The 24,470-nt window shown below is 41.8% G+C and overlaps 3 protein-coding genes across 3 annotated transcripts; 2 read left to right on the plus strand and 1 right to left on the minus strand.

Annotated features, from left to right (window-relative positions):
• Nucleotides 1-1,309: 1,309 nt before the first annotated feature.
• Nucleotides 1,310-1,767, minus strand: LOC108115590. The gene has a single exon (XM_017227103.2). It carries the CDS (start codon nucleotides 1,632-1,634, stop codon nucleotides 1,359-1,361), a length of 276 nt encoding a protein of 91 aa, XP_017082592.1. The 5' UTR covers nucleotides 1,635-1,767; the 3' UTR covers nucleotides 1,310-1,358.
• Nucleotides 1,768-8,712: 6,945 nt separating this feature from the next.
• On the plus strand, nucleotides 8,713-10,915 carry LOC108115578 (estradiol 17-beta-dehydrogenase 11). Its single transcript, XM_017227089.2, has 5 exons — nucleotides 8,713-8,952; nucleotides 9,661-9,816; nucleotides 9,935-10,111; nucleotides 10,312-10,384; nucleotides 10,442-10,915. The coding sequence occupies exons 1-5, from the start codon at nucleotides 8,797-8,799 to the stop codon at nucleotides 10,831-10,833; spliced, it is 954 nt and encodes a 317-aa protein (XP_017082578.1). The 5' UTR covers nucleotides 8,713-8,796; the 3' UTR covers nucleotides 10,834-10,915.
• A 6,553-nt stretch (nucleotides 10,916-17,468) lies between these two features.
• LOC108115727 lies at nucleotides 17,469-22,961 on the plus strand. The gene is made up of 3 exons (XM_017227301.2): nucleotides 17,469-19,194; nucleotides 20,151-20,312; nucleotides 21,737-22,961. Exons 1-3 carry the CDS (start codon nucleotides 17,731-17,733, stop codon nucleotides 22,619-22,621), a joined length of 2,511 nt encoding a protein of 836 aa, XP_017082790.2. The 5' UTR covers nucleotides 17,469-17,730; the 3' UTR covers nucleotides 22,622-22,961.
• Nucleotides 22,962-24,470: the final 1,509 nt, after the last annotated feature.

Here is a 24,470-nt window from a genome sequence, read left to right on the forward strand (position 1 = left end):
GACAAGTTCGAGCATCGATTATTGCTTGGTTATAATGTCTACTAGATACCGCTAATGAGTGCGGTGGGGAGTCATTGCCACGCCTACATTGTCGGATCTGGTTGCCATTCGCCACTTCGTAGCATACTTCCCAGCAGCGCTTGCCACGGATTCAATAGCACCAAACCGCAGCACAACGGCTCGACTGGGCGCAGTTCAATAAAAATTGAAAATGCACTCAATACGCAATTAAGTGTCGCCACTTCCGGCGGGACAAACGGACGGCCAACGATACCATTCAGCCCATTCATCGACATCGTCCTCATTATTATTTCCAGCGTCATCATGGGCTACCACCATCATCATCGCCATCATGGACGTGGCTTGTCGGAGTTAAATGCCGGCCATCGATTTAATATCCGATGAGATATTCATAACTTGCAATTAGGTTTGGTGGCTCTGCGCTTTTCCACGCGCTTTCGATTTACGTAAATGATTGGGCCGCTGATTAATGAAGAATTACCAGGGCAAATGGCTGGGATCTGCGGGCATTATCCAATTCCCCACTTACTATATATAAACCTCCTCCTCCTGCCTCACTGGCATTAACATAATATTGAGCGCTGTCATCGGCGGAGTTCAGTGCCAATTGCAGGAAAATTAAAAGTTTTATTAATTGTTAATTAAACGCAGTCGAGTTGCGCGTCAGCTTTGTGGCATAATTTTCGGCTCAATCCGCATATCTGGCTAACAGGTTATACCGCTCGGTCCATATTCCATGCACCAGATGCCGCTCGACGCACAACACACAAAAAACATAAAAAAAGGACCCCATATGGTGCCGACGGCTCAAGTGATTAAGTGCACGACGAGTTCTTCAAATGCAATGCAACATGTGCACAAATAGCAACAACAACATACACAGACTCATACACAATATTTGGAGTATGTAAATTCTAATTAAGATTGTGGAAGAAGACCCCCAGCACCTGATTCCTCCTACTCCAGCGGCACTCAGTATTCAATATCGTGTTCTCCATGCGCATGCGCAGCGGCGAGGCTGCTGATCCATAAAAATAGCTCACTAATTATTTGTGTGCTAGGGTTACAGTTCTCATAAAAAACAAACAAACTGTCGGCCGTTTTATGGATCTTCTGCCGACTTTAATGCCCCCGCGAAGTTTTTCAATCCCTATTGGATTCGACACAGAAAAACTGACGGCTTTTCATGTCTTATAAAGATGTACCAATAGGATTCCTATGAAATTATCATACTTAAAAATTCGATTAGGAAAAGTTTAAAGCTTATAATGAAAAAAACGGTGTTTTATTTTAATATTTTATTTCACTAAATTGTAAATTTTCTTTGAGTTCACCGCCTACACCCTGGCATCAGGATCTCCGCAACCATCATGTGAACTCTGCACCCTCAATTCCGTGCCAATTAGCCGCCTTAGCTCTACGAGAACATTCTCCGTTCGCTCCTCCAGGTGATCGAGTGCGGAGTTGAGGGCTTCCAGGCTTGAGTTGACACTGGCAATCAGACGCTCCGAGTTGTTGCTAAGTTCCATAAGATCAACAAAGTTGGTAACCTCGCGAGTTGCTCCAGAAATCCTGTCCAGCTCCAGCTGCAGCTGTTCCTCGCTTTCCATCATCGGGGCTTTGAAGGCAGGCAAACACTATCCAAAATTGACTTTAATTTTGTGTCACCCGGGACAGGGAAATCTCAAACATGACACACATTTTTTGGCTTGCTATTTGGTGCTGCAAGTTGAGAAGTGTAAAGCAAATTTTTCTACAGTTTGTTTTGCCATCAAACATAATTAAAGTTACTAAGCAAAAACTAATTTAATTTAATTGAAAGTGCAGTTAGCTGAAAATGTGATATATTAAGTATATTTTATTTCAATGCTTGCAACTGTACTGAGCCTAGGGGTGTATTGTAAAGTAAAATAACTTGAATTTAAATTATGTCAATAATTGAGGTTTTTTTTAGCTAGTTTATAAAATATTAAAAAATATTCGTTTACCAAGCAAATGTAAGCAAAAATTGAAAGTAATGAAATTATTTTTAATATATTTCCATCGAGGTCACCTGAAAGTGCATCTCTTCTATTTGGCTGGATGTTTGTTTTGGCTTGTTTGTAATTGGCGACCTATTACAAGGGCTATACTCGTTCATTTCATTAAACCCATTTACAAAATAGCTTTGTCCATTATTTATACATATCAATTATAAATTGTACGCTGCGCCTGCAATATTCATATTCACTTGTCAAAATGTCAACTCAAAATAGAATATTTATGCATTTTTATGTGTGCGTATCGGTCCATGATTTGTTTGTTTTATGCGCTCTTTTCGAGAACTCTTTGTTGGGATTGTGATGAAGTAAATACAACAAAAAAAAGAACCAAAAACCAAAAAAAAGAGGAAAATGACAATTCAGCCTATAAATACGCGTCGGCAACCGAAGTTGAAATCAATTTTTTTGGCCCCATACTGCGGTGGTCGCGTTCCCCGTTTCAAAAAAAAAGGGGGAGAGAACACCGAATGCGGGGCGACTATTTAGTTAGCCGCAGAACAAGGTGCCTCAATTTATTTTTAATTGAAGGCAAATTGAGCCAATCGACTGGCTGATGGAAATGGGGAGCTGCGGTTGTTCAACGATGTGGTCTCCTTTTGGCTATTAAGAGGATGAAGCCACAGTTCCTGTTTCTTCTTCTGCCAACTTATGCATTTTCACTTAATGAATTTTCATTCAAAGTGGACTGCAAGTCCAAGGACACACAAGGATGTGTCGTCACTACACGATGGACAGCAAACATTGTGCATCTGAAGCGAACTTCCTGCCACACTTACTGGCCATTAACCGACCTGCTTCTGGCCAAAAAATATGCCTCTACACTGACATTTTCTTTGTGGTTGGCTAAAATCTGTTATTATTGCCATTAAGCAGGCTTTTGTTGTCAACGCCCAGCCTACACACATATATGCACATATCTCCTTGCCAATATCCTTCAGTTCGAGTGGTTGCCATCCTGGTTTTTCATAGATCTTGAGGCTGTTGTCATCGGTTGGTCATTGAATTTTGCACACAGTTAAGAACCAAGGCTCAACTTGTTGCCGCCCCATTTTCAATGCATTTTGGTTTCTGGTCGACGTCATTAGTTGAAAATCGCTTAGTTTGCCTCGTTTGTTTACCGAAAGTTTCTGTTTCTGTTGTTGCATTAGGCAGCCTGTTGTTGTCATCAAGTTGCATTTGCTTTTTACATTGTTTCGCCTAAATAAAGGCATATAATTTATGTGTGTGCGGCCTGTTTACAAGGCCAGTACTTGTTGTCCGTTGGACGTTGTGCATACGCCACGTTGACCGTGTCCTGTGAGCCGAGGCGAATGCTGAGTGAGCTGCTTTTCCTCTCTCTTTCTCCCTCTCTCGCCATTGTGGTTCATAAACTTTGTCACGGTGCAGAGTTCTGGATGCCTGGGTTTTCTCCCTCGTCGTGGCCATCCTGGCCTGAAGGATACTGCTTTGGAGGCGATTGCTCAGGCAGGACATGTGTGCCCCGCATCGTTGCCTGTTATTGTTTTTCCAACTTTTCACTTTGGTTATGAGATGTCCGAGCCCCGCAGTCAGTTGCACGCTCTCGCCTCCATCAGCAGCGCCGTCTCCATTCCGCTGACCACAGTGGACAACGTGGACTTTTTGGCCAAGCTGGTCATGTTCGTGTCCCTGAGTGGAATGCACTGGCAGAAAATATTTATTGTAATCACAAAAGAGAAGTATATACGAATATCAGAAAGTGTTAACTTCTATTCATGGGGAAAGATGGAAAAGTTTTATTCACGAAAAGGTTGTAAGAAAACGGAAGACTGAAAACTGAACTGAATGTAAGAAACTAAACTTCTGATTGGATTATCCTTATTGACCTAAGATATTTAGATTATCATTTATGAAAATAAATTTAAACTTATTACCCTTAATGGTCGAAATCTTAAGAACCCATTTTAAACCTAATACTTTTTGCAATTGAAAATGCGTAATGGTGAACATTTCACGAAAGAAAACTTATTTATGTTTCTTAATCCTGGCATTTTCCTTGCAGTGGAAGGACGTGTGTGCTTGTGAGTGCTGTTATGCTTATATCCTGCGGCTTAAGCATTTGTTGTTTTACAACATTTTACTCTGTTTGCCAAGTAAATAAAAGCTGTTAACTAGTTTTCACACACCGAGCCGAAAAGGTGGAAGGGGCTTCGGTTGGGTTTGGTCCTTGCAGCCAAGCTTGCAACACGTGCTGGACAATTTTTTGCTCGGCTTGTCCTGTTCCTGTTCCTGTTCTATTCTAACTGACTTTGTGCGTAGCACTCGTGTATGAGCAATTATTTAATGCCGTCCGCTTGTCATTGTTGTCTTTCGGCCCAGAGTGTTGCCTTTGTCTTAGCCCCAGTCGGCCAAGTCAGCCAAGTCAGCTGCAGCCTTCAGCTTGTCTTGTCTGCCCCTTTTGTGTCGCTCATTTATTTGTGTTTATCCTTTCGCTTTTAATTGCGGCTCCGTCCTGCTTCAGGTTCCCATCCTCGTTCCCCTGCTTCGGTTTTTGTTCCTGCTCCTGGTTCACCCACCACCCTTTTGTGTAATTACAAGTGTTTGTTGTGTAAATAATAGCGTTAGCTGCCTGGGCCGAGGACCATCGTTGACGCATCGTTTGCATGCTCAGTTAATGCCGTGCATCAGGACATCCTCCATTGTCCTTTCCCTCTGTCAGTGTGTCTGCCCTGTCTGTGTGTTTATTCCTGTGTGTGCGAATGCGTCTGTCTGTGGCACGGAAAATTAATTACAAGAATTAAGCAGCGCAACGCCCGATCTCTGCCGCATTGACACAGGTGTTGGCCGGCCCGTCGTAACGTATTTTCCTTAGAAAATTCCCACACAACTCGACAGCCATGTGCTGCACCTTGAACTCGAACTCTGACTAAAAATGCTAATGCACAGAAGGAAATTTAAAGTTGTTTAAACTTTGTTTTGTTGTTTAAAGAAAAAAGTGAGTACTATACATAATTTAGTCGGATAAGATTTTCCATAATCTCAAAGATATTCTTTCAAGGTTTATTACCTTACAATGAAGGCATTTTCTCTATTTTTCTCCGTGTGAACACCCCTCGAGTGTTTTAGAGGCGGGACATTAATTCATTCACCTAGAGACACTTACATGTGGTGCCCATTAGCCCAGTGCCACGCCCCCGTGAAAGGCAAATGCCGGCGAACCATGCGACGCCAAAAATTTCCATTTCGTTGCTTGAACCGTGCATAAATATGTCAATAAGGATTATCCCATTCCCATTCCGGGCGGCGGCACCAATAAAATCTTCGGGAGCTATAAAAAAAAAGGAAAGAAAATGAAACGAAAATGGGGTTCGACTGGCGGCAGAGGAAAACCTCAGCTAAACAAACAGGGAGCTGCAACTTGATTATCCTGGCAACCTGCCGTTGCATTTGCCTCCTTTTGTTGAATTATGACATTCGACTGTCAGTGTGCGGGTACAAGTGGATTTTGGATATACATATATGTACATCCATGCGGATGCTCCTGGCAGGCGTGAGAATCCGTTACCCTTGCACCTAAACAAACACATTCGACGGGATGAGTAGATGCAGTAGCTGTTAGTTGGAGTCCTGGCCGGGTGTCGTGTTGCAGAATGTTTTCGATCCTTTTAGATTCTTACGCATTACACGACCAGCTAATTTATTTACTTAGTTGCCAGTTGTACTTGTTGCTGCTGCTGCTGCCTTTGCTTTAAACTGAAACACATGTTCAAGGATCATAATCGAAATGGCCTGTTATCCGTGGCTGTCTCATTATGTCCTGCATTTGCTGCCGTTTCTGTTGTTGCAGTAGCACTTCAGATTGGTGTTGACAGTTGCGCTGAGAAATTGCCTCGCCTTTTCCCCCTTTCGTCCCTTCTCTTCTTTGGTTTGACTCTTGTATTTTTACAAGATTCCTAAGCTCTGAGTGCCCGGGACATGCTAATGTGAAATATTACAAAACTAATGGAAAAAACGAAGAGCCATGCCATCGAGATTAACGCGTTTGAGCACTCAAACTCTCCACACTTTTCACTTTCGTCCGCCATCTGCGGCTCAGCAATCTCACTCCTTCCTGCTCGGTGGCAGGGTTATCCTTTGCCGTGGGAAACTTCGGTGCACAGGTTTAACCACCACTAATCCTTTACCTTAAGCACTTTACTACATTTTTTCTGGCGCTGCGGGTTAAAACTCTTCAGCAGTGCAGTCAACTGAGGGAATTTTATAGTAGAATTTGGCTTTTTTCTTCATGGAATTATGATTAAATTTATGTAGAAAAATATTTTGATCAAAAATAACTAATTTTTGTGATGTATTTTTATTTTTTTACTTGTATGTATCCTTTAATTATTATTTTGAAATTATTGCGGATTATTCTAAGGGAATGTTCCTTTTTCCTTTATAAAAATTCGAATTTTTAGAATTTTTAATACTTTACAATTGAGCCTTATTAATGGTTTTTACTACTTCGAAGTTTTAAATAATTTCAAGCTGTTATTGTAGGTTACGTAGAAGACTTCCTATATATTTCTAAGATATTTTTATTAGTGTAAAATAGCCAAGAAAAATCTTTATTAATTAATTTACTAATTTTTTTTCAAACTTGGCTAGTTTTTTGTTTCATACTTTGACAGCACTGCCCTGGCACTCTTCACTTTACCGCCAGTGTTCTTTGAGTACCTTTGAGTTGAAGCTGAAGTGTTGTTGTCGGGACAGCGTTGAGTGGCACGGAGTTTTGACAATTAAGGGGCTCACAGCGGTGTGCTCGAGTATCTGTATCTTTATAGCTTGCCACCGCCGATAAGGCTGGTAAATGGAAAGGAGTCAGCCAGTGCCATGTGCTTGTGCTCCTGATCCAGCTCCTGCTTTTCCTTTCTCCTCCTCCTCCAAATACGCAGACGCCCTGGCCATAAATCATCGAAACCCAATAGCCGCAAAAAAGTCGCATGCAAAGCGCGGCACCACGTGCACAAAGTGTGACCCGATTTTGGCAACATCCAAAAGCGAAATGTTCGCTTAAATAAATACAAAATTGCATCACGTGCAGTGTGGAGTAAATATATATATATGAAAAAATAAAATGAAAAACAAATCCAAGAAGTTGAATTCGTAATTGCGCCAAAATGCATGGAAATGAAGCCAAAGGAGAATTCCAGGCCGCATATGTGTGGCTAAGAGGATGGGGAGGCGGGTTTTGGGGTCGTTTTCATTTTCAGTGAACCAAAGCTATTCCGCCAGCGATCGACACATGCCCTCGAGTGCGCCAAGTGCAATAAATTGATACAAAAACAAAAGTGTCGCAAGTGGGGGTAGTGGGGAGAGAAGCGGGCTGTAGGAGAAAGGGGTGAGGTTAGGTGGAGGGGAGCGGGGGGTTAACCTGCTACGATTGCTGCAGCACCTTAGCCCGGCTAAAACTCTATTAAAATGCCATTGCCAGAGCGGGAGAAGAAAGAGATGTGATGGGTAATATTCTGTGGTTTTTTTTGGGAAAGCAACTAATGAATACCCTTTGATAAATTTTTGAAATTTTAAAATCTAATTAAAATAAAGATATTTACAAATATTTAAAATCATTTTAAGAGAATCTCACATCGCTTATTAAAAACAATAGTATCTCAAAACATATGCTGATGTAGTGATATCACCTTATTTAAATTTCTATAAAACAGAAATGAATATCAAACTTTATAGCTTTGTAAAAAGTGAAATTTATTCATGGTAGTAAATACTATAAATATTCTTGCATATTACCCAATTGATAATATTTTCATTACTCCTCCGATTAATGGCAAGCTTTATCGAGCAGCTTAAGCACCCTAGAAAAAACTGAATATGAAATATACATATTTCACGAATCTCGTTTTTGTCGCTCGCTCTTTGTTATTTTTAACTAAAACCACAGCCGGCACTCGCCCTGTCACGCTCTATTCTCCCCATTACCCCTTCCTCTTCCCCCGCACTATAAAATTATCCTTTGGCTGTCTATATAGTTTCTTTTTTCCCGATTTCTATATATGCGCTGGTGCTCTGACTTTCTTTTTTTTTGCCTCGGCTCGTTTTCGTTTATGGATATCGACTTTATTGTCAGAAAATCATTTTTTCGTTGGCATCTCTTGATGTCTTTTTTTCTGTGTCTTTTTTCTCTGTTTTTTATTGAGCTGGAGCCCAGAATGTTTGTGTAAGTATATATGTTTTCGATGCTCATATGCATATGTAGCCGTTGTACATTTGTAGTTCACAAAAAATTGCTTTTATTTATTACTAATGGGCTGGTGTTGTTATTGTTGTTGCTGCCGCCGCTGCTGCTGCTGCTGCTGCTGTGTGCCCATATTGAACATTACTTACCGCGGCAACTGCCATGAGTGCCACGAACTGCCTCATCTGTCCAGGAGGTGACTTTTCTATTTATTTGCTGACAATGCTAGCTAGCTCGCTCCCTGTCCCCTTAAATAATTCCAGGCTCTTTTTATGGTTTTGATATGTGGTAAATGGGTTGCTATTTCGTTGCTTGCCACACGTTCGTATTTATTAAAAGCACTCGAAGTCGCGGCTAATTGCCGAACCGGGTCATTGTGGAATCACACGAAATGCAATCTCGACGGCCAGCCAGTTTTCGACGTTCAATCCGCGTCTGTTTGGCTTGAGATTCGCGACTTGCGATTCAAAGCGTTTTCGACATTCTCTCGGTACGGTCGTTGCTCTAATCGGCGGAAAGCCAACAAACAAAATACAAAAAGCAATGTCGGAAGTACTGGTTAAACTTCAGGCCTTCATCGGACTGATCGGCCTCGCGGCTATAACTCCACTACTCATTTTGGCCGCTATTCTCAGCCAGCTGATCGGCAAACTCTGCTGCTGCTCAAAGTCAAAAAGTATCGAGGGAGAAGTGGCCGTGGTGAGTTTAAGCCAAAAAGAAAGAAACAAAATAACTTAAAGTAAACAATATTTGCATAAATTGACTTTCGAGAGAGTATTACTTTAAAGTGAGAAGACAATAAGGAGAGTATTTTTTATAAATTTCGCTTTTTAAAATTTTTGTATAATAATATAAAATGATATTTTTAACTTTTTGACTAATATAAAATGTTATTGAATGTTTAAGCGTAAAATCCAATTTTATATACAAAACATCAAAGTTTTTAAAGAATTAACATATATTTTAAAAAGTGACTTTTGTATTAAAAAACTTATTTACATTTCAATGACAAACCCAAAAATTTGTGTACTCCCAAAATATTTGGTGCTTCAAGAACATAAATAACAAACTGGAATAACCGGCGATATGAATTTGGCAACAAGAAAAGAATCATTGTTAATTTACGACTGTAATTGCTTATATAGGGCAAAGATCTCACTTATTTACTTTCAGCTTTTCTATTTTTTAATTTAAAAAACTATCGATATGACTTAATTATTTTTATTAAGTTTAATTAAAAATAATCATGCAAGCTTTTTTATGAAATGTCATTCTCGAAATAATTAGTTGTTTGTTAAGAAAATTATAAGCCAGCTTTGCAATAATTCTGGTTGTAGTAATAAGATCGATTTCCATAGCATTTTACTCCCGTCTAAATCTTTATATAATATCAATTCCTTGATCTAGGTTACTGGAGCTGGTCATGGCTTGGGTCGTGCCATTTCCTTGGAGCTGGCCAAGAAGGGTTGTCACATTGCCGTGGTGGATATCAATCTCTCTGGAGCCGAGAGCACTGTCAAGCAAATTCAAGAAAGTTATAGCGTTCGTGCCAAGGCGTACAAGGTAAATTCTTACGATCAAGGGTTTCTTGCCAAACTGGTTTCTAAGAGCTATCAAACGGCCCTACAGCCCTTCAATTATTTACTTAATTATAAATATCAATTAAATGATTAATTCCTAGGCTAATGTAACCAAACACGACGAACTGGTTGAACTTAATGCCAAGGTGGTTAATGATCTGGGCCCAGTGACTGTTCTAGTTAATAATGCAGGCGTCATGTTGCACCGTAACTTAATAAACCCGGACCCGGCCGATGTCCAGCTCATGCTCGACGTTAACCTTACGTCACATTTCTGGGTAAGATCTAATTAAGAGAAATGCTTTTAATGGGTGTCTTTTATGGGCAATTATTTTTAATGCCCTTAAGCTGGTTATTATCAGATTGTTAAGATTAATGCATAATGCACCGTATAATTTTAATAAGAGTGGCTTTAAGGGTTAAGTGGCTTTTCTGCTTAGAAAGATTTTTTTCTTTTAAATCTTTTCTTTTCCTTTAGACGAAATTTGTTTTCCTGCCACCAATGAAGGCGATGCGCAAAGGTTTCATAGTCACCATCAGTTCTCTGGCAGGTGAGATTTTTCTCAAAAAAATATTGAAAACTTCTGATGACTAAAACCATTTCTCAGGTGTCTTCCCCTTGCCCTACAGTACGGCTTACACAACCAGCAAGGCTGGAACCATGGCTCACATGAGAGCCCTGCGAATGGAGTTGGCTCTGGAGAACCAGAAGGACATCCATGTGACCACCGTATTGCCATGTTTTCTGCGCACCAACGATGAGATAACGCAGCTGACACATTCTATGGCAATCGATGATCTATATCCTTTGATCAGCGGAGAGGATGTGGCCAAGCGAGTGGTGGCCGGAATGTTGCGTGGTGAGCAAGAGGTCACTCTTCCGGATTTGGCATCCGTTCTGTACCGCCTGATATTCCTGCTGCCCACCGAGTGGCAGGCACGAATAATTTTGATGCTGAGTAGCAAACGATTCAAGCAACTACGAGATATGCAATCCTGAGGAAGATGTGGTGGGCAGGTGAATAAACATATATATATATATTCCGGTTACGGAGAAAAAGGAATAAAAATGAGGAAACATGTTCACTTCTTTGGCCCGGGGTCTCTCAGGTGGCGTTGCTGCTTAAAAGCGTTCCATTAAAATCCGATTAAAGATACTTTTTGCGGCCGGCTGGTCACGGACAACTGGCCACAGGCCACGGGCTCCAGTCATGTGTTTTTCATTTAATTTCATCCAGCCAGCACTGCTTTAATTTTGTTCTGGCTGCCTGGCTGCTGAGTCTGGATGCTCCGTCTGCATTTGTCAGTTGGCACATTGGAGAAGGGGACGGAAAAGAGGATGCAATCAACTTTTCAGCATTCACAGCTCCACCCACTTCTCCATCCTTGTTCCTGAATCTCATTATGCAACTTTCATGGGGTCATTGAGGCTGTGTGATTTATATATTTTGCTAAATTCAGAAAAAATAGCTCAGCAAAGGTGAGTAAAAACTGCATTTTCCCCATAGCAATAGAAAACTGAAAGGCTTTAGGCTTTCTTTCTCGCGTAAAATTTTCAGGGTTTTTAGAGCAATTCGCTGAGAGGACATATGGAAACGCTTTTTGCCACTTCAAACGAATTTTGTTGTCTAATAGGGTCGAGTGAGGACCATTAAAAGAGAGTGGCTTGACAGAAAGTATTTTGGTTAAAGTGATTCTTTACAAAAAAAAAAGCAGAGGAGAGAGTGGAAGAAGCAAAATCCCGCCTTTTTGTTCGCCTGACAGTTTTTCTTTGTTCCTTTATCTTTATGCTGGTGAAATTAATGCAACACATTAAGAGAAATATTGCAACAGCGTCGGCAGCAGACGAGGACTTTTCCATTTTTCTTATTTTTGCTCAACGCGAGCTTTTCACACAGACACACACTACTATATAGTACGGTATGGTGTAGTATATAGCATGAATTTCTTGCATATTTTCACGTTCTGCTCGGCACGCGCTTTTCCCTCATCTTTGGCTTCGTCCTGGTGCTTTTATTTTATTTATGCTATCACTGCAACCTGAAATGCTTTAGCCACATACACACACACACACAAACACATACACACTCATAAAGCCGGGCTACAGGAAACTGCATTTATGTGGAATTTCTTTCCTGCTGCATCTGCCTTTTCTTTCTGAGCCCAGGACATATGCATGGCAACTTTACTGAAATTAAGAAAATATAAAAAGACATTCCAGCAGCCGGAGTAGAGAGAAAGAAACGCTTTTGGAAAATGAAAAAATAATGCTGCCAAATGCAAAAATAACATCAGGAAATGAGTCAAAGTCCTGCTACTGCCATTTGGCTTTTTCCAAAAACGGGGCAAAACCAGCACCAGCGGAGGGAAAAAAGAATCAGTAGAGAAAATATTATGTCAGCAAATCAAATCGATTGTGTGGGAAAGCCTTAGCAGAGAGCAGCCAGGACAGGCAGGGCTCCCAAGACATCGCCGTAATTCCCAATTAAAAAGCCGTTAATGATGCGTGGCCCAAAGCGAGAGACTATTGCAACCCCAAAGGCCCAGACGTGTCGCAAGTAACGCCTCAATGCCAGCCTGATTGAAAACTCAAATGTGCCACTCCGATTTTCTCCCATTTTCTCGCCCCCTTGTTGCTCCGGTTTATTGTTTGTCTTTGCCACTGACGAGCACTTTTTAATTTCGATGGGTTGTCGGCGGACAAACGAGGCATTTCCGCGTGTGATTATCGGGATCCATTGGGATTGGATCTACATATGGATACGATGGGAACTCGGCTGATGACTTGGGCTTAATTATGAGCTGTGAGTAAAGTGCGTGGGAAATTGGGGAAAGAGTTCACCAAAGGGACACCTGTGCTCCATCCTCGTTTCCATTCTCACGTGGATTCAACACATGGACAACATTCTTTCTGACTTGGCCATTATCATCATCCTCATGTTTGCGGTGCATCATCATCACCATCGGTTGCAAATCCGCGAAATGAATTTAATGAAGAGTTGTATCCTCGTGTCAGAATGTTGCTCGCAAAATTTCATTTGCTGTTGCATGTGCATTTGTATTTGCATTTTCATTTCCATTTTCCGCTCGCCATTTTCCATTTTCGGGTAACCTTGTGTCCGCAAAATGACGACTTTTGACTGTCAGGCGTCCAAAACTAATTAAAAAGCTGACCGGGCCACGTTCCATGGCCATTGCCATGGCTAATGTGAACGTAACTAATTTTGATGGGCCATTGATTTCGGGTACACTGGGAGAGAAAAAGTTCATAAATAATAATTTACTTCATATTGAAACTAAACAGTTCTTTCGTTAAGATGTCTGCAATGTTATAATTAACATTTCTTGTTGATATTTTCTTGATCTTTCTTTCTCTAAGTGGACGCACAGGACAAACTATGCAGTTTGACTCCTGCCTGGAAATGCGATACGATACGGTTCGGGTGCATGAATCACATGTTTAACTAATTAAACGAAACAGTAAATAACGATCTATGGATGGTCAGTGTTTTAATGAGTAGACAAAATGCCACCGTAAATGCGGAGTTGTAACGCCCACGGGAGGGAGAGAACCGATCATAAAAACGCCTCAAATCCTGCACAGATGCCACAGATTTTCCCCCCGGCGCAATAATCATAAAAATTGCATATTAAAATTCATTCGGGGGGCGTGAACTGCTTCAGTTTTCCTTCGTTTCTTTTTTTTTTATTATGCGACGCCTTTAAAATGTTTATAAATACAGTCAATTTGCTGTCAACTTTTGAACTTGCCACATGTGTTCGGCTTCGGCTTTCGAGTTGTAAAATGTCAAAAGGTCAACGGCAACGGCTCATTATAATGCAACCGACTAGGCTGAGTGACACTCACTCGCTTTTCCAGCGCCTAAAAGAGAGAGAGAGAGACCAGAAATCAGTTTTCAAATCGAATTATGCTAAAACATATTTTGCTGCGATAGCGACTACTCCGACATGCATGTCAACGCAATCATTTGACATTTTGACAGGACATCGCGGGGAATTTTGGGATCATGGTTTTCGGTAGAGGAGGGTGCACTCGGGGAGCGTGGGTGCTGCAGGATAGTTCAAGTTGAATGTCGCGCCTGCGCGGCTCAAATTACAAATTAAACAGCGACGATGTCGAGGTTTTCCATTTCCCTCGGCTAAACAAAATCAAATTACTGCCTGACAAATTTACTTGTTGAGTGCGATGAAGGCGAGCGTTGAAGATGTGTTTGTGTCTGAACACCTCAACATAGGAAAACGTCTGCGTTTTCCCACTTTTCTTTGGCGAGTGCAAAGATCTTTTGACTTCTTGCCAAACAGAAATCACATTAGCACTGACAATTTTCTTTTGCTTTTACTTACAGTGGGTTTTAAGGGAGTGATTATTTCTTAATGAAATTAGTTTTACTTCCCAAATTCCTAGAAAAGATAATAATTCTATTTTGACAGATAATCACAGCCAACCCTTTCCAATGCTGCTTTATTTATTTATTTAAAGACAGTCCCAAACGCACACACGATGTCTATGATTGGATATAAACAAAAGCCATAACCATTTGGTAGTTTCCACAACAAGAATTACCCCAGATATTGTGGCCCCAACCCATGGCCACATCAGCAGTTCACTTGATGGAGAATGTGGAGTAAATAAACGCGACCATTTGCAGCATTGTCAAGTGGAAAATCATTGACAAATTTATGAACCCAACCGACACACTCACACACACGCACTTAACAAGAACCAATACACAAGTGTTCATGTTTACATATATATATATATATATATATATATCCTCGAACCAGAGAGCGGAAAACATAAAGTTTAAAAATTTCATTAACAAATCGACACCGCACCGTCTCATTACTTGGCAACAAATAAATTTTATTAAGTACGCTTTTTCAGTGCTCGCCTGGTCTCGGTTTTATTTACGATTTTCATTAAAGTCATTTGGCATGCCGCATAATTCCCACCCACCCCAAACACTGACCAAACATTCGGATTTCGAGTTTATCCATTAATGTTGCGGCGTATTTGTTGCACTGCGCTAAAAAAATATTACAGTTTGATCGAAAAAAATGTTTACACATGCAGCCAAAGGGACAAGGGTCATTCAGAGCTGCTGTTGTAAGCTTATGCAGCTAATTAATTGCCTGGGTAAAACCATGGAACATTTTCCCCCAAACTCATACAAATTGCCAACGAAAGTGAATCATTCGAGGCTTTAATTGATATGGAAACTTGCCCCAGACAAATCATAAATTGGGTAACAGAGGCGCGCTGCCCACGCACAGCAAGAAATTACCTTAAATCTCGGGAAAATTGATAATCACCAACGGAAATGGTCGAGTGTTTTCCCAAGAAACGTCGCGCGTCATCACCACTCATATAAACATCAACTCGCATTGGCATCAGGTCTATAGGTCTTGGTCAGACATATATCCGAGATATGGTACACTTAGGAAAGTTTTCAAATAGAAGGATTTTTCTAATAGAATGTTAAATTACTTCAATGAGTTAAAAAGATTACAGATTTATGGATAAAATGCGATATTGAAGATACATTAAGGCTTAGAAAATATATCTCCATAAATTACATTTTTATTTTTACCCTTTCCTCATTTTAAATTCATTTTTCCCCCAGTGCACTTGTCGCCAAAAAGTATGGCCAAAATCGACTAATTTTAAGAATGATGTAAGTTGTCGCAATCGTGCGACAACAAAGGCAGTGGCCGCACAGTTTTGGCCGTGGTCCAAACTCTTGGCCAGCCCTCCGACCGATTCGCAAATGACGAGCGAGCAAGTGGCAGGAATTGTGTGTTAAACGTTTCTGAATTGACTTGACGCGTTCGGGCCGAGAGCAGAGAGCAGAGAGCAGAGAGAGACCCCCTTCGAAGGGGGGCAGCTGCCAACCTAGGCCAACCCAGCCCATCCATCCCCAGCCATAAGGCAACCAACCAAAAAAAAAAGCCAACCATACCCATCCACATTTCCATCCCCAATCCATAACCCAGACCATTCGGGTGAACGTGCGCCAAAGCGCGACGCTTGCCAAAAATCATAAAAAATATATGGCGATTATAGGGGAGATGGCATCATTTAATGATGAAGTGCCGCGATGGGCTGAAAAAAAAGGGAAATCGAAATGGATGTGAATGTGGATTGGTATTGGGATAAAAGGAAACTGACTCATGCTCCGGAAACGTCACTATCGCAATTACATCCACTATGGGCAATGCACTTGAGGACCTAGGACAATACGCCCATGGATAAAAGGGAACAAATAGTTTTGCAATTGCCTTTTTGGTGGCGTAAATTAAAAACATATTGTCAGGCATTAGCGGTCGAGCTGAGAGTGCTAAAAATAGGCAAAAATTGCATTCTGCAAAGATGCATTTGCATGGAGCCAAAGAGTGTGTGAGCGAGATGTATGAGTATGTGCTATTTGTCGCACTGGCAAATGAGTTGCCTTAATAAATTTAGCCCATGTACTCGTATATAGTACAGTACTTACATACGCCCGCCTGCTGATTCTGTGCAGCAAAACAAAAAAAAAAAAATGAGGAGGATAAAACACACACAAAAAGAAAATTATGTGGCAATAAAAAATAGTGCTAAAACATTCGACAGCCTAGCTGCAACAACAACCACAGGGGCCGCAAAGTGCAGCATCGCACACTTGCACACCATGTGTGCAACAACAAGATCGCACAATGCAGCCCGGCTGGAAATGGAAAATGGGGGGGGAAATGGTCGGGGAAATGGCCTGAGGATCCAGAAGATCACAACCGAGCACAGCGACACTGCCACGGTCAAGTGCACTGTGGAAAATGTGATGAGATTGGATAGGTTCTAAGGTTTTGGATTTGGATTTGGATTTACATGTGGTATATGGAAAAACTTCTCTTCTAAGTGATGTAGTCTTATATTCTTTTAATGCTTAACCAAATTATGTATCAATTTTCCAAGTTCCCCAAAATAGGTTGGTTATGTCATGTAAACCATCAGCTTACCTAGCAATCTGTCTAGTCTACTAAGAAATGGTATAAATATTATTAGGTATACAACATTCTTTAATTTCCTTAACAATATATATTTTCATTATTTATCAGCATACATATTTAATATGGTTAAGTGTATTAAATTTCCTTTTTAATATTCTGTTGTAACGCTCATGGGGCTTCCCATTTTCCACTGGGCACTCGGTGTAGCTCACGCATAATTTCTATACACAAACATAAGCCTAAAATAACAGTATTAACAAGAACAACAACCACATCGTCAGCAATGGGACTAAAACAAGACGAGTACAACTACACCAAAGATCGGAAAAATCTAGTTGGTGGGGGACGGGGTTAGAGCGGTAGCGGTGGGGCAAAGGGTAGGGGTATTGTAAGGTGGAGGGATGGATGGACGTCGACTGCGGCAGCAACAGCAGCAGCAGCGGTAGCACATGTGCGTGCCAAAGGCAAAGGAAACTCGAGCAGCGATCGCCCATTTCCATCTCTGCGACATCGACGCAAGCAGCGACAGCGGCAGAGACAGGTTCCAACGCTCCACGTTCCCGTTTCCATCCCCGTTCCCTTTCCCGTAGAAACATACCGTTCCGGGCGTTTAAATATCGTGCCGCAGCAGCTCTCCGGTTTATTGTCAGCCAGATCGCGGTGGCGTGAACATCGCAAGTGTTGAACTAGAAATTAGAAAACTCTCGGATTTTCGTGTTCGTGTGTTAGTCGATTTTTCTGGGATTTCCCGCGTTCGGTGGCCGTAAAAAAATAAAAAAAAAAAAGATTGGCAACCTTCCCAGACAACTGCCGGAAATGCGAAAGTGAAAGCGGCCGGCCAAGAAGAACGGACAGCAAATCACCAGAGACAGAGCTAAAGAAAACATATAGCATGTTATCGACGATGAAGACCAGCCAAAGTGGCGGCATGTACGTCAAGACGTCGGAGATATCTGGCAAAGAACCGGGCAGTTGCTACGGCGGACTCATGACGCCCCCACTAAGTGCCAATATTACGGCCACTAACAGTGAACGGGATATTTTCCGAGTGCCAGCCAAAGTGGAAACGGGCGACAGCTTTGCCTCCTCCAGTGAACTGCAATTCCCAGACTTCTCACACCATTGGTTTGTCAGTGACTGCAACAATTATGCTGGTCAGGATCAGCAGCAGGACTCGGATCAGGATGATATAGTCTGCGCAGCGGCAGGAAACACAGGAATGCCCTATCAGCAGGGCCAATATACCCAGCTTAATCGTGAGGATATCTTTCGTTTCGAACCGGAGGATATAGCTCGACTGACTGGAGAAGCAGAGCTGCCAGGTCTGCTGCAACCGCCGCAGACACCGTATACCCCATACACCCCGTACACACCATATACACCCTGCAGTGCCCAGAACAGCCAATATCCCGTACAAGCGGCGAATGACTCCATTAATCTGGATATCGATTATTTTAATTATGACGAGATTAATTGCCAATCGAAAAACCAATCACCGTGCTCATCACCGCACCTTGATGCCTGGCTGAACTTTAATCTCGGCGAGATGTCAGCCGCCGCATCATCGAGCGGCGCATCGCCAAAGTTGGCCAATGTGTTCGAAGAGCAGGTCAGGTCAGAGGAGGTGGCTTCGCCAACGAAACTTCCCTCTATGAACTCCACCTTTGGCACCCCCAAATGCATTCCCATGTGCGCCAGTAACTACGATGATTACGCGAATCTCTATCAGGGATCAGCGTATGCCTCGGAGAACTACCAGAACAACATGGCCCAGGCCATCGAGAAGCCCAATCGTGAGCACAAGGCCATCTGGACCATCGATGAACTGGATGAACTCATGCTGGGCGAGCAGCAGCAATTCACACAGCATCTCATCCAGCAGCAGCACCAGCAGGAACTTCAGCAACAGAACTCGGAACAGCAAGCCCAAAACTGCTGTAAGTCCGATCTGGTCAACTTCTTGACGGAAGACAATATTAAGGTCGAGGAATTCCGAAACCTGGACAGTGAGGATGATGAGAACTACAACGAGGACGAAGATGACTTGGACAATGAGGTGTTTGCGACTCCGGTAGAAAGTGATAACAAAACGGATTCAGCATGCTGTGATCCAGAGGCTGAAGCAGAGTCTGAAGCTGTTCCACTCATCTGCCGCTGGACGGGATGCGATGAAGAGTTTCCCCATCAACAGGCCTTTGTGGAGCACATAGAGAAGTGCCATGTGGATGTCCGAAAGGGAGAGGACTTCTCCTGCTTTTGGCTGGATTGCCCCAGGCGCTATAAGCCATTCAATGCCCGCTACAAGCTGCTCATCCACATGCGAGTCCACAGCGGCGAGAAGCCCAACAAATGCCCGGTAAGAATTTTATTAAAATGAAGAGATTTTCCATCAAGCTTTTCCCCTTTAAAACCTTATATGTTGGAGAGAAATATTAACTTAGTCCGGGAACTTATTGAGATATATTTTTCTATCTGTTTACCAACCTTTCCAATCCCTCATAGAATATCATTTTTCAAAATCAAACAATGGATTTGGATTTTTCCTTGTTTTCCCTGGACCAGCTGGCGCATTTGTTTATGCGTCCAAACAAGACTTTTCTCGTGAAGAACCCATTTTGTGCGTTACATTTTCCTTTATTTTTTTTGTGTTTTTGTTTGTATCATGCACGTGTTGACATTTGATGCGCCATCGCTGGGATGATGAATTGTGCGGCGCAGGGCAATCACAGAAATTGACAGGGCGAGAGATGCGGAGTCCGCATCCTCATCCTCATCCCAGTCCGAATCCGAATCCGAGTCCGAAGTCCACTTGAAATAGAGTTGCTGGTAATGTTATTAGGGCAAACACTCGCTACATCTTCTATCCTCGAATTCAGCCCACGAACCCGACTCCTCCCTTTGGGCATGCTCTTTCATTTTGATTTTTGAGTAATTGATGGATTCTTGCCTCTTTTTTTCGATCAAAAAAGGCTCGGACATCATCAACTTGCTGCTGCTGCCGCTGCTGCCTTTTGCCATTACACATGTTTCTGTTTCAGTTTCTGTTGCAAAAACGTAATTTGCCCTTTTCAGGTGGGTCAATGGTGGGATGGGCATGGGAATGGGGATGGGTATGCCTGCGACACCTGCGGGCAAAAGCAGCAACAGTGACAGCATCTGCTGCGAGGTCACAATTTTATGCGTCCTTCCAACTCATCTTCCTTTATCCTCTCCAACATTCCTTGTAGCCATAACCCTACCCCTTACCCCATTCGCCATGGTAATTGCAATTTTCGATGACACCTTTCTTTCTTTTTTGTTTTTCCATTACAGTTTCCCGGCTGCAATAAAGCATTCTCGCGTTTGGAAAATTTGAAAATTCATCAACGCTCGCACACTGGCGAGCGGCCTTATGGCTGCCAGTATAAAGGTTGCCTCAAAGCGTTCAGCAATAGCTCGGATCGGGCGAAACATCAAAGGACCCACTACGATACGGTGAGTATCCTGCCCTATATGATGCATATGAGTATGGGATTGGGGCTGGGTTGGGGGTGCTTTTGGGGTCGTCCTAGCAATTTGCAGTGCGTGTCAAAAGGAAATTGAAGAGCTCGCGGCTGGCAAAAGATGCAGCTGGGGTTTTCCGAAGTGCGGCTTTAAGATTTAATGGACGCCAAGGCGCTTAGCGGGTCCGGCAAAGGAGCCACTCTAAAAACAAAAAAAAGAAAACGTATAGGGGAGCTACTGTTGCTGCTGCCAGCATGACATGTGCACATTTCGCATTTCGCTGCCTGAGTGATTTATAGTTTTGCGTGAGTGTGTGTGTGTGTGTGGTGTATCTGTGAGAGAGCTGGGCCCGTTGGCAAAAGTAACAGCAGCTGGAATAGGAATAGGAATCGGAATATGGACAACGGACTATGGACCATGGTATACAAAGAGAGATAGAGAGAGTGAGGGGCAAAAGCAACAGTAGCCGCGTCAGCGCGTACGACAACCGGAAAAAAGGTCAAAACCAGCTGAAAAGGCCAGCGATTCCAGCCAACAGCAAAAGCACCAAAAACACCAACAACAGCAGAAGGCAAATCGAATAAACTAAACGAGTTACTTTCGTTGCCTAGCTGAAGGGGCAGGACAGCCAATCAGGATCACAAAAGGATACAATGTGTGCTCGCTTGGCGCGGTTTCCAATGCAAGGCCAGCACTCTAAAAAAATTTTACCTCATCTCGACTCTTGTTCACTAAGTGGTTTCCAGGAATCTAAGAGACAAATGACATCATAGTTTAGTCATTTTTTAAATGGAAAATTTAAAATAATTCTATACTTTCTGTTATACTTGGAAACGATTTTGTTCTTAGTTCGTGTATAAATCTTATGGTTTAGACAGGTCTTATTTTTGGATTTTTTTTTTAAATGATTTATTTTTGAATTCCTGGAAAAGGTAGAAGTGTGGAAAAAATAAGATTTTTTGATTGAAATTAAGAAGTTTATGGAATGAAAAGATTTTCTTAGAGAATTCCATTAAAAAAAAAGCTCCCAAAGCTGGTACAAGTAATTTTTCCCTGTGCACTACCAATGCTGTTGTCGCTTTCGGCTCGCGGCTCCTGGCTGGGCAGAATAAACAAAATGCAGCATGACATTTCAAAACGATTTGACTTGGCAAATACGCTGGCCCATCTGTTAGTGGGTTCATGGGTGTGTATGCGTGTTGTGTGTGTGTGTTTGGGTGTGTGTGTGTGTGTATATATGTGCTATGTGCGGGTGTGAGTGAGTTAGAAGAGGCTGAAGGGCGAATGCTAGAAATCAATTGCATAGTTTTAGGCAGCGGCATTGAGCCGTTGTGGTTTGATTCGTATTCGAATCTGAGGCAAATACGAGTACTAACGCAACAACGCTCTACCGATTCTCGCTCTATTTGATACAGAAACCGTATGCCTGCCAGCTACCAGGATGCACGAAGCGCTATACGGATCCCTCCAGCCTCCGCAAACATGTCAAGAACCACGCGCTGCGCAACGCCAACGGACAGCTGCGCCGCAAATCTGCCGGCGGTGCCACCATACCGCCCTCCGGACTAAAGAAGGCGGCCAAAACCCGCCGTCACTCTGAATCGGCCCTGATGCAGGGGGGTGTGGCGAGTGCAAGTGCAGGTGCAGTTGTAGTCGGTGGTGCTTCGGGGGATCAGCGACAACACCGCAGCAATAGTTGCAGCGAGGCGTTGCTGCAGCAGTCCGAACGAAACGACAGGACGACAGACCGCAACAATTGCGGCACCGGTGTTGCAGCTAATAACAATTCAATGAACTTTAATGAGTTGTCAAATTGCATTGTCATCATTGAGCACAATCAGAATGGAGGAGGTCCTGCAGGAGGACCTGCAACCGCAACGGGCACGGGAACATCTACGGCAACAGCAACAGCAACATATGGCGGCAATATGGCGGTCGCACCGGAAACGGATGTGCTGAGCGTTTGCAGTGGCAGCAGCAGCAGCAACAACAACAACAACAGCCATTACAATGGGAATATTAATCAATTAAGCGAACTCGAGCAATTGCTGACGACGTCGAAGGCTTTAGCTACGCCATCTGCTAATGGAATTAGCCTGGCCCACAACAGCGGCAATAATAACCGCGCCAACGGCGACAGCAAATGCAACTTGAGCGAGTTTGTGTCGTTTGAGTACGTGACAAAATATCTATCGGATGTCTATGAGCCACCATCCAAAAGCCCACCGCCGGCTAATTTCCATTTGCAGCCGGAGTTTGACAATAACTTCGATATGCTGGACTTTCAGGAGTTCATTTGATTTAAGTTAAGTTAGGATTTAGTCTAAATAAGAGCCCACCTGGAAAAAGTCAGCAATTCAATATCCAAAGATCTCAGTGCCTGAGCCTTTATAAGAATGCCTACCATTAGTAGGACACCGCCATTGTAAATACTAAAATGTAAGTCATAGACTAAGCTTAGTACACGCCAAAAGAAACGTTCCTGAATTTCAATGTAATCCAGTGATTAGCCGCGTCTTCCCAACCTCTTCCCAATCGTAAATTTAACTAGAATACTCTCGGCTAAGTACTATCTGTAATTGCTTTGTTAAAGTTTGTCAACAAATGCATTGACCATAATAAATAATTTAATTTGCATAATTTTTTCTTACCAAATGCATTTGAATATTTAATTCTATTTGAATATTCATTTTAATTACTTGATGAAAAACTTAAAAAAACAGACAAAGCTAATTATAACAGATTTAGTGGTACTCCATAAAAAGTGGATTTCACAACTAGGTTGTGTCTTGAATCTGATTTATAGATCTGTTGCAAAATAACTTGTTAGAACTTGTTGTTTATTAAGCTTGGAACAGAGAACTATTAGGTGTAAAACATTCGAATGAATGAATTCAGAGTAATGAAATATGTTCTTTACTGAAGTAATACCTGCAGTACTTTGATCCCCTTTTAAGCCACAAAATGGTTAAAACATGACGCACTGAAGAAACGACAGCTGTTTTTTGAAGCTAACGACCAGAATTAATCATATCGTAAACTTTTTGCAAAAAATGACAAAAATTGACATATTAAACCTTGAATGCAGTTTTCATAGAATTTAAATTACGAGCTCAACGATGTATAACATTCTGAGTTTGAGCAATTTTTGGCACAACAGTGATAAAAATTCAGGCATTTTTAGACGCAAAGTCAGATAAAGATTTTTAAGCTATTGCTGATGAAGTTTTATTACCTTTTAAAGCTATAAAATGGTCAAAACTTGACGTACAGTGAAAACAACGATTGTTTTTTGAAGCTAATAACCAGAACTAAGCCCCCTACAAGTTTGGTGCGGATCTGAAAAAATATATTTTTGGCCAATTTTTGAATTTTCGATAAGGGGTTACATCGTCAATTTTTGCTAAAAATTGCGAAAAAAATGACATTTCAAACCTGGAATGCAGTTCGGATAGAAATTAAATTTCAAACTCTACAAGTTATGACATTTCATATTACAAAAATTGTTCGTATTGTTTTTGTTAAAATACTAAAGTTTCTTTGAGATTTTTTTATCACCGCTATATTTAAGATATGCAGCCAGAAAATGCATACTTTTGGGCGGAATACGACTTTAACAGTACATACTTAACAAAATTAGGTGCAATTTGATAATTTTCTTTTTAAGCAATGATATAAGCCATTTATAAATCCCCTTTTGAATGCATAATTCCTGTTAACGCACCGTGATTATGCCTATCCATTCCATTTCGATTATATGTCTCACACCTGGCATTTTTTTCGGAATGTCGAACAGAGAGACATGGACAACATGTTGGGATTTCCGTTTCATGTTTGGCCGTCTGACTTTACTTAATTGCTGTGCATTCAAAAAATAATTTACAACGCCAGAGAGCTGCACACATTTATATATATGTATATACATATATTTATATAGTTAATTTATTATTCGCGTTTAACACATTCTCAGTTTTTCATTTATATGTTTACATATATCGAATTAATTTGCATTGCATATAAAATTCATAAAAATCGGCTTAAGACTTAAATTAATTTGGGTTCAGGTCGCGCACTGATTGCAGTTCGTTTTGAGGTCACTGAATCGTTAAGTGTAACGACTATTGGGGGAGTTGGGGTTAAATCAGCACG

This window comes from Drosophila eugracilis, unplaced genomic scaffold (genome assembly GCF_018153835.1).
Source record: "Drosophila eugracilis isolate 14026-0451.02 unplaced genomic scaffold, ASM1815383v1 contig_75, whole genome shotgun sequence".
NCBI classification, from domain to species: domain Eukaryota; kingdom Metazoa; phylum Arthropoda; class Insecta; order Diptera; family Drosophilidae; genus Drosophila; species Drosophila eugracilis.

Coding starts and splice junctions, on each gene's coding strand:
- LOC108115590 (XM_017227103.2), bottom strand. CDS start 1,634: ATGATGGAAAGCGAGGAACAGCTGCAGCTGGAGCTGGACAGGATTTCT.
- LOC108115578 (XM_017227089.2), top strand. CDS start 8,797: ATGTCGGAAGTACTGGTTAAACTTCAGGCCTTCATCGGACTGATCGGC. Junction 8,953..9,660: donor TCGAGGGAGAAGTGGCCGTG/GTGAGTTTAAGC, acceptor TCCTTGATCTAG/GTTACTGGAGCTGGTCATGG. Junction 10,385..10,441: donor CACCATCAGTTCTCTGGCAG/GTGAGATTTTTC, acceptor ACCATTTCTCAG/GTGTCTTCCCCTTGCCCTAC.
- LOC108115727 (XM_017227301.2), top strand. CDS start 17,731: ATGTTATCGACGATGAAGACCAGCCAAAGTGGCGGCATGTACGTCAAG. Junction 19,195..20,150: donor AGAAGCCCAACAAATGCCCG/GTAAGAATTTTA, acceptor TTTCCATTACAG/TTTCCCGGCTGCAATAAAGC. Junction 20,313..21,736: donor AAAGGACCCACTACGATACG/GTGAGTATCCTG, acceptor TATTTGATACAG/AAACCGTATGCCTGCCAGCT.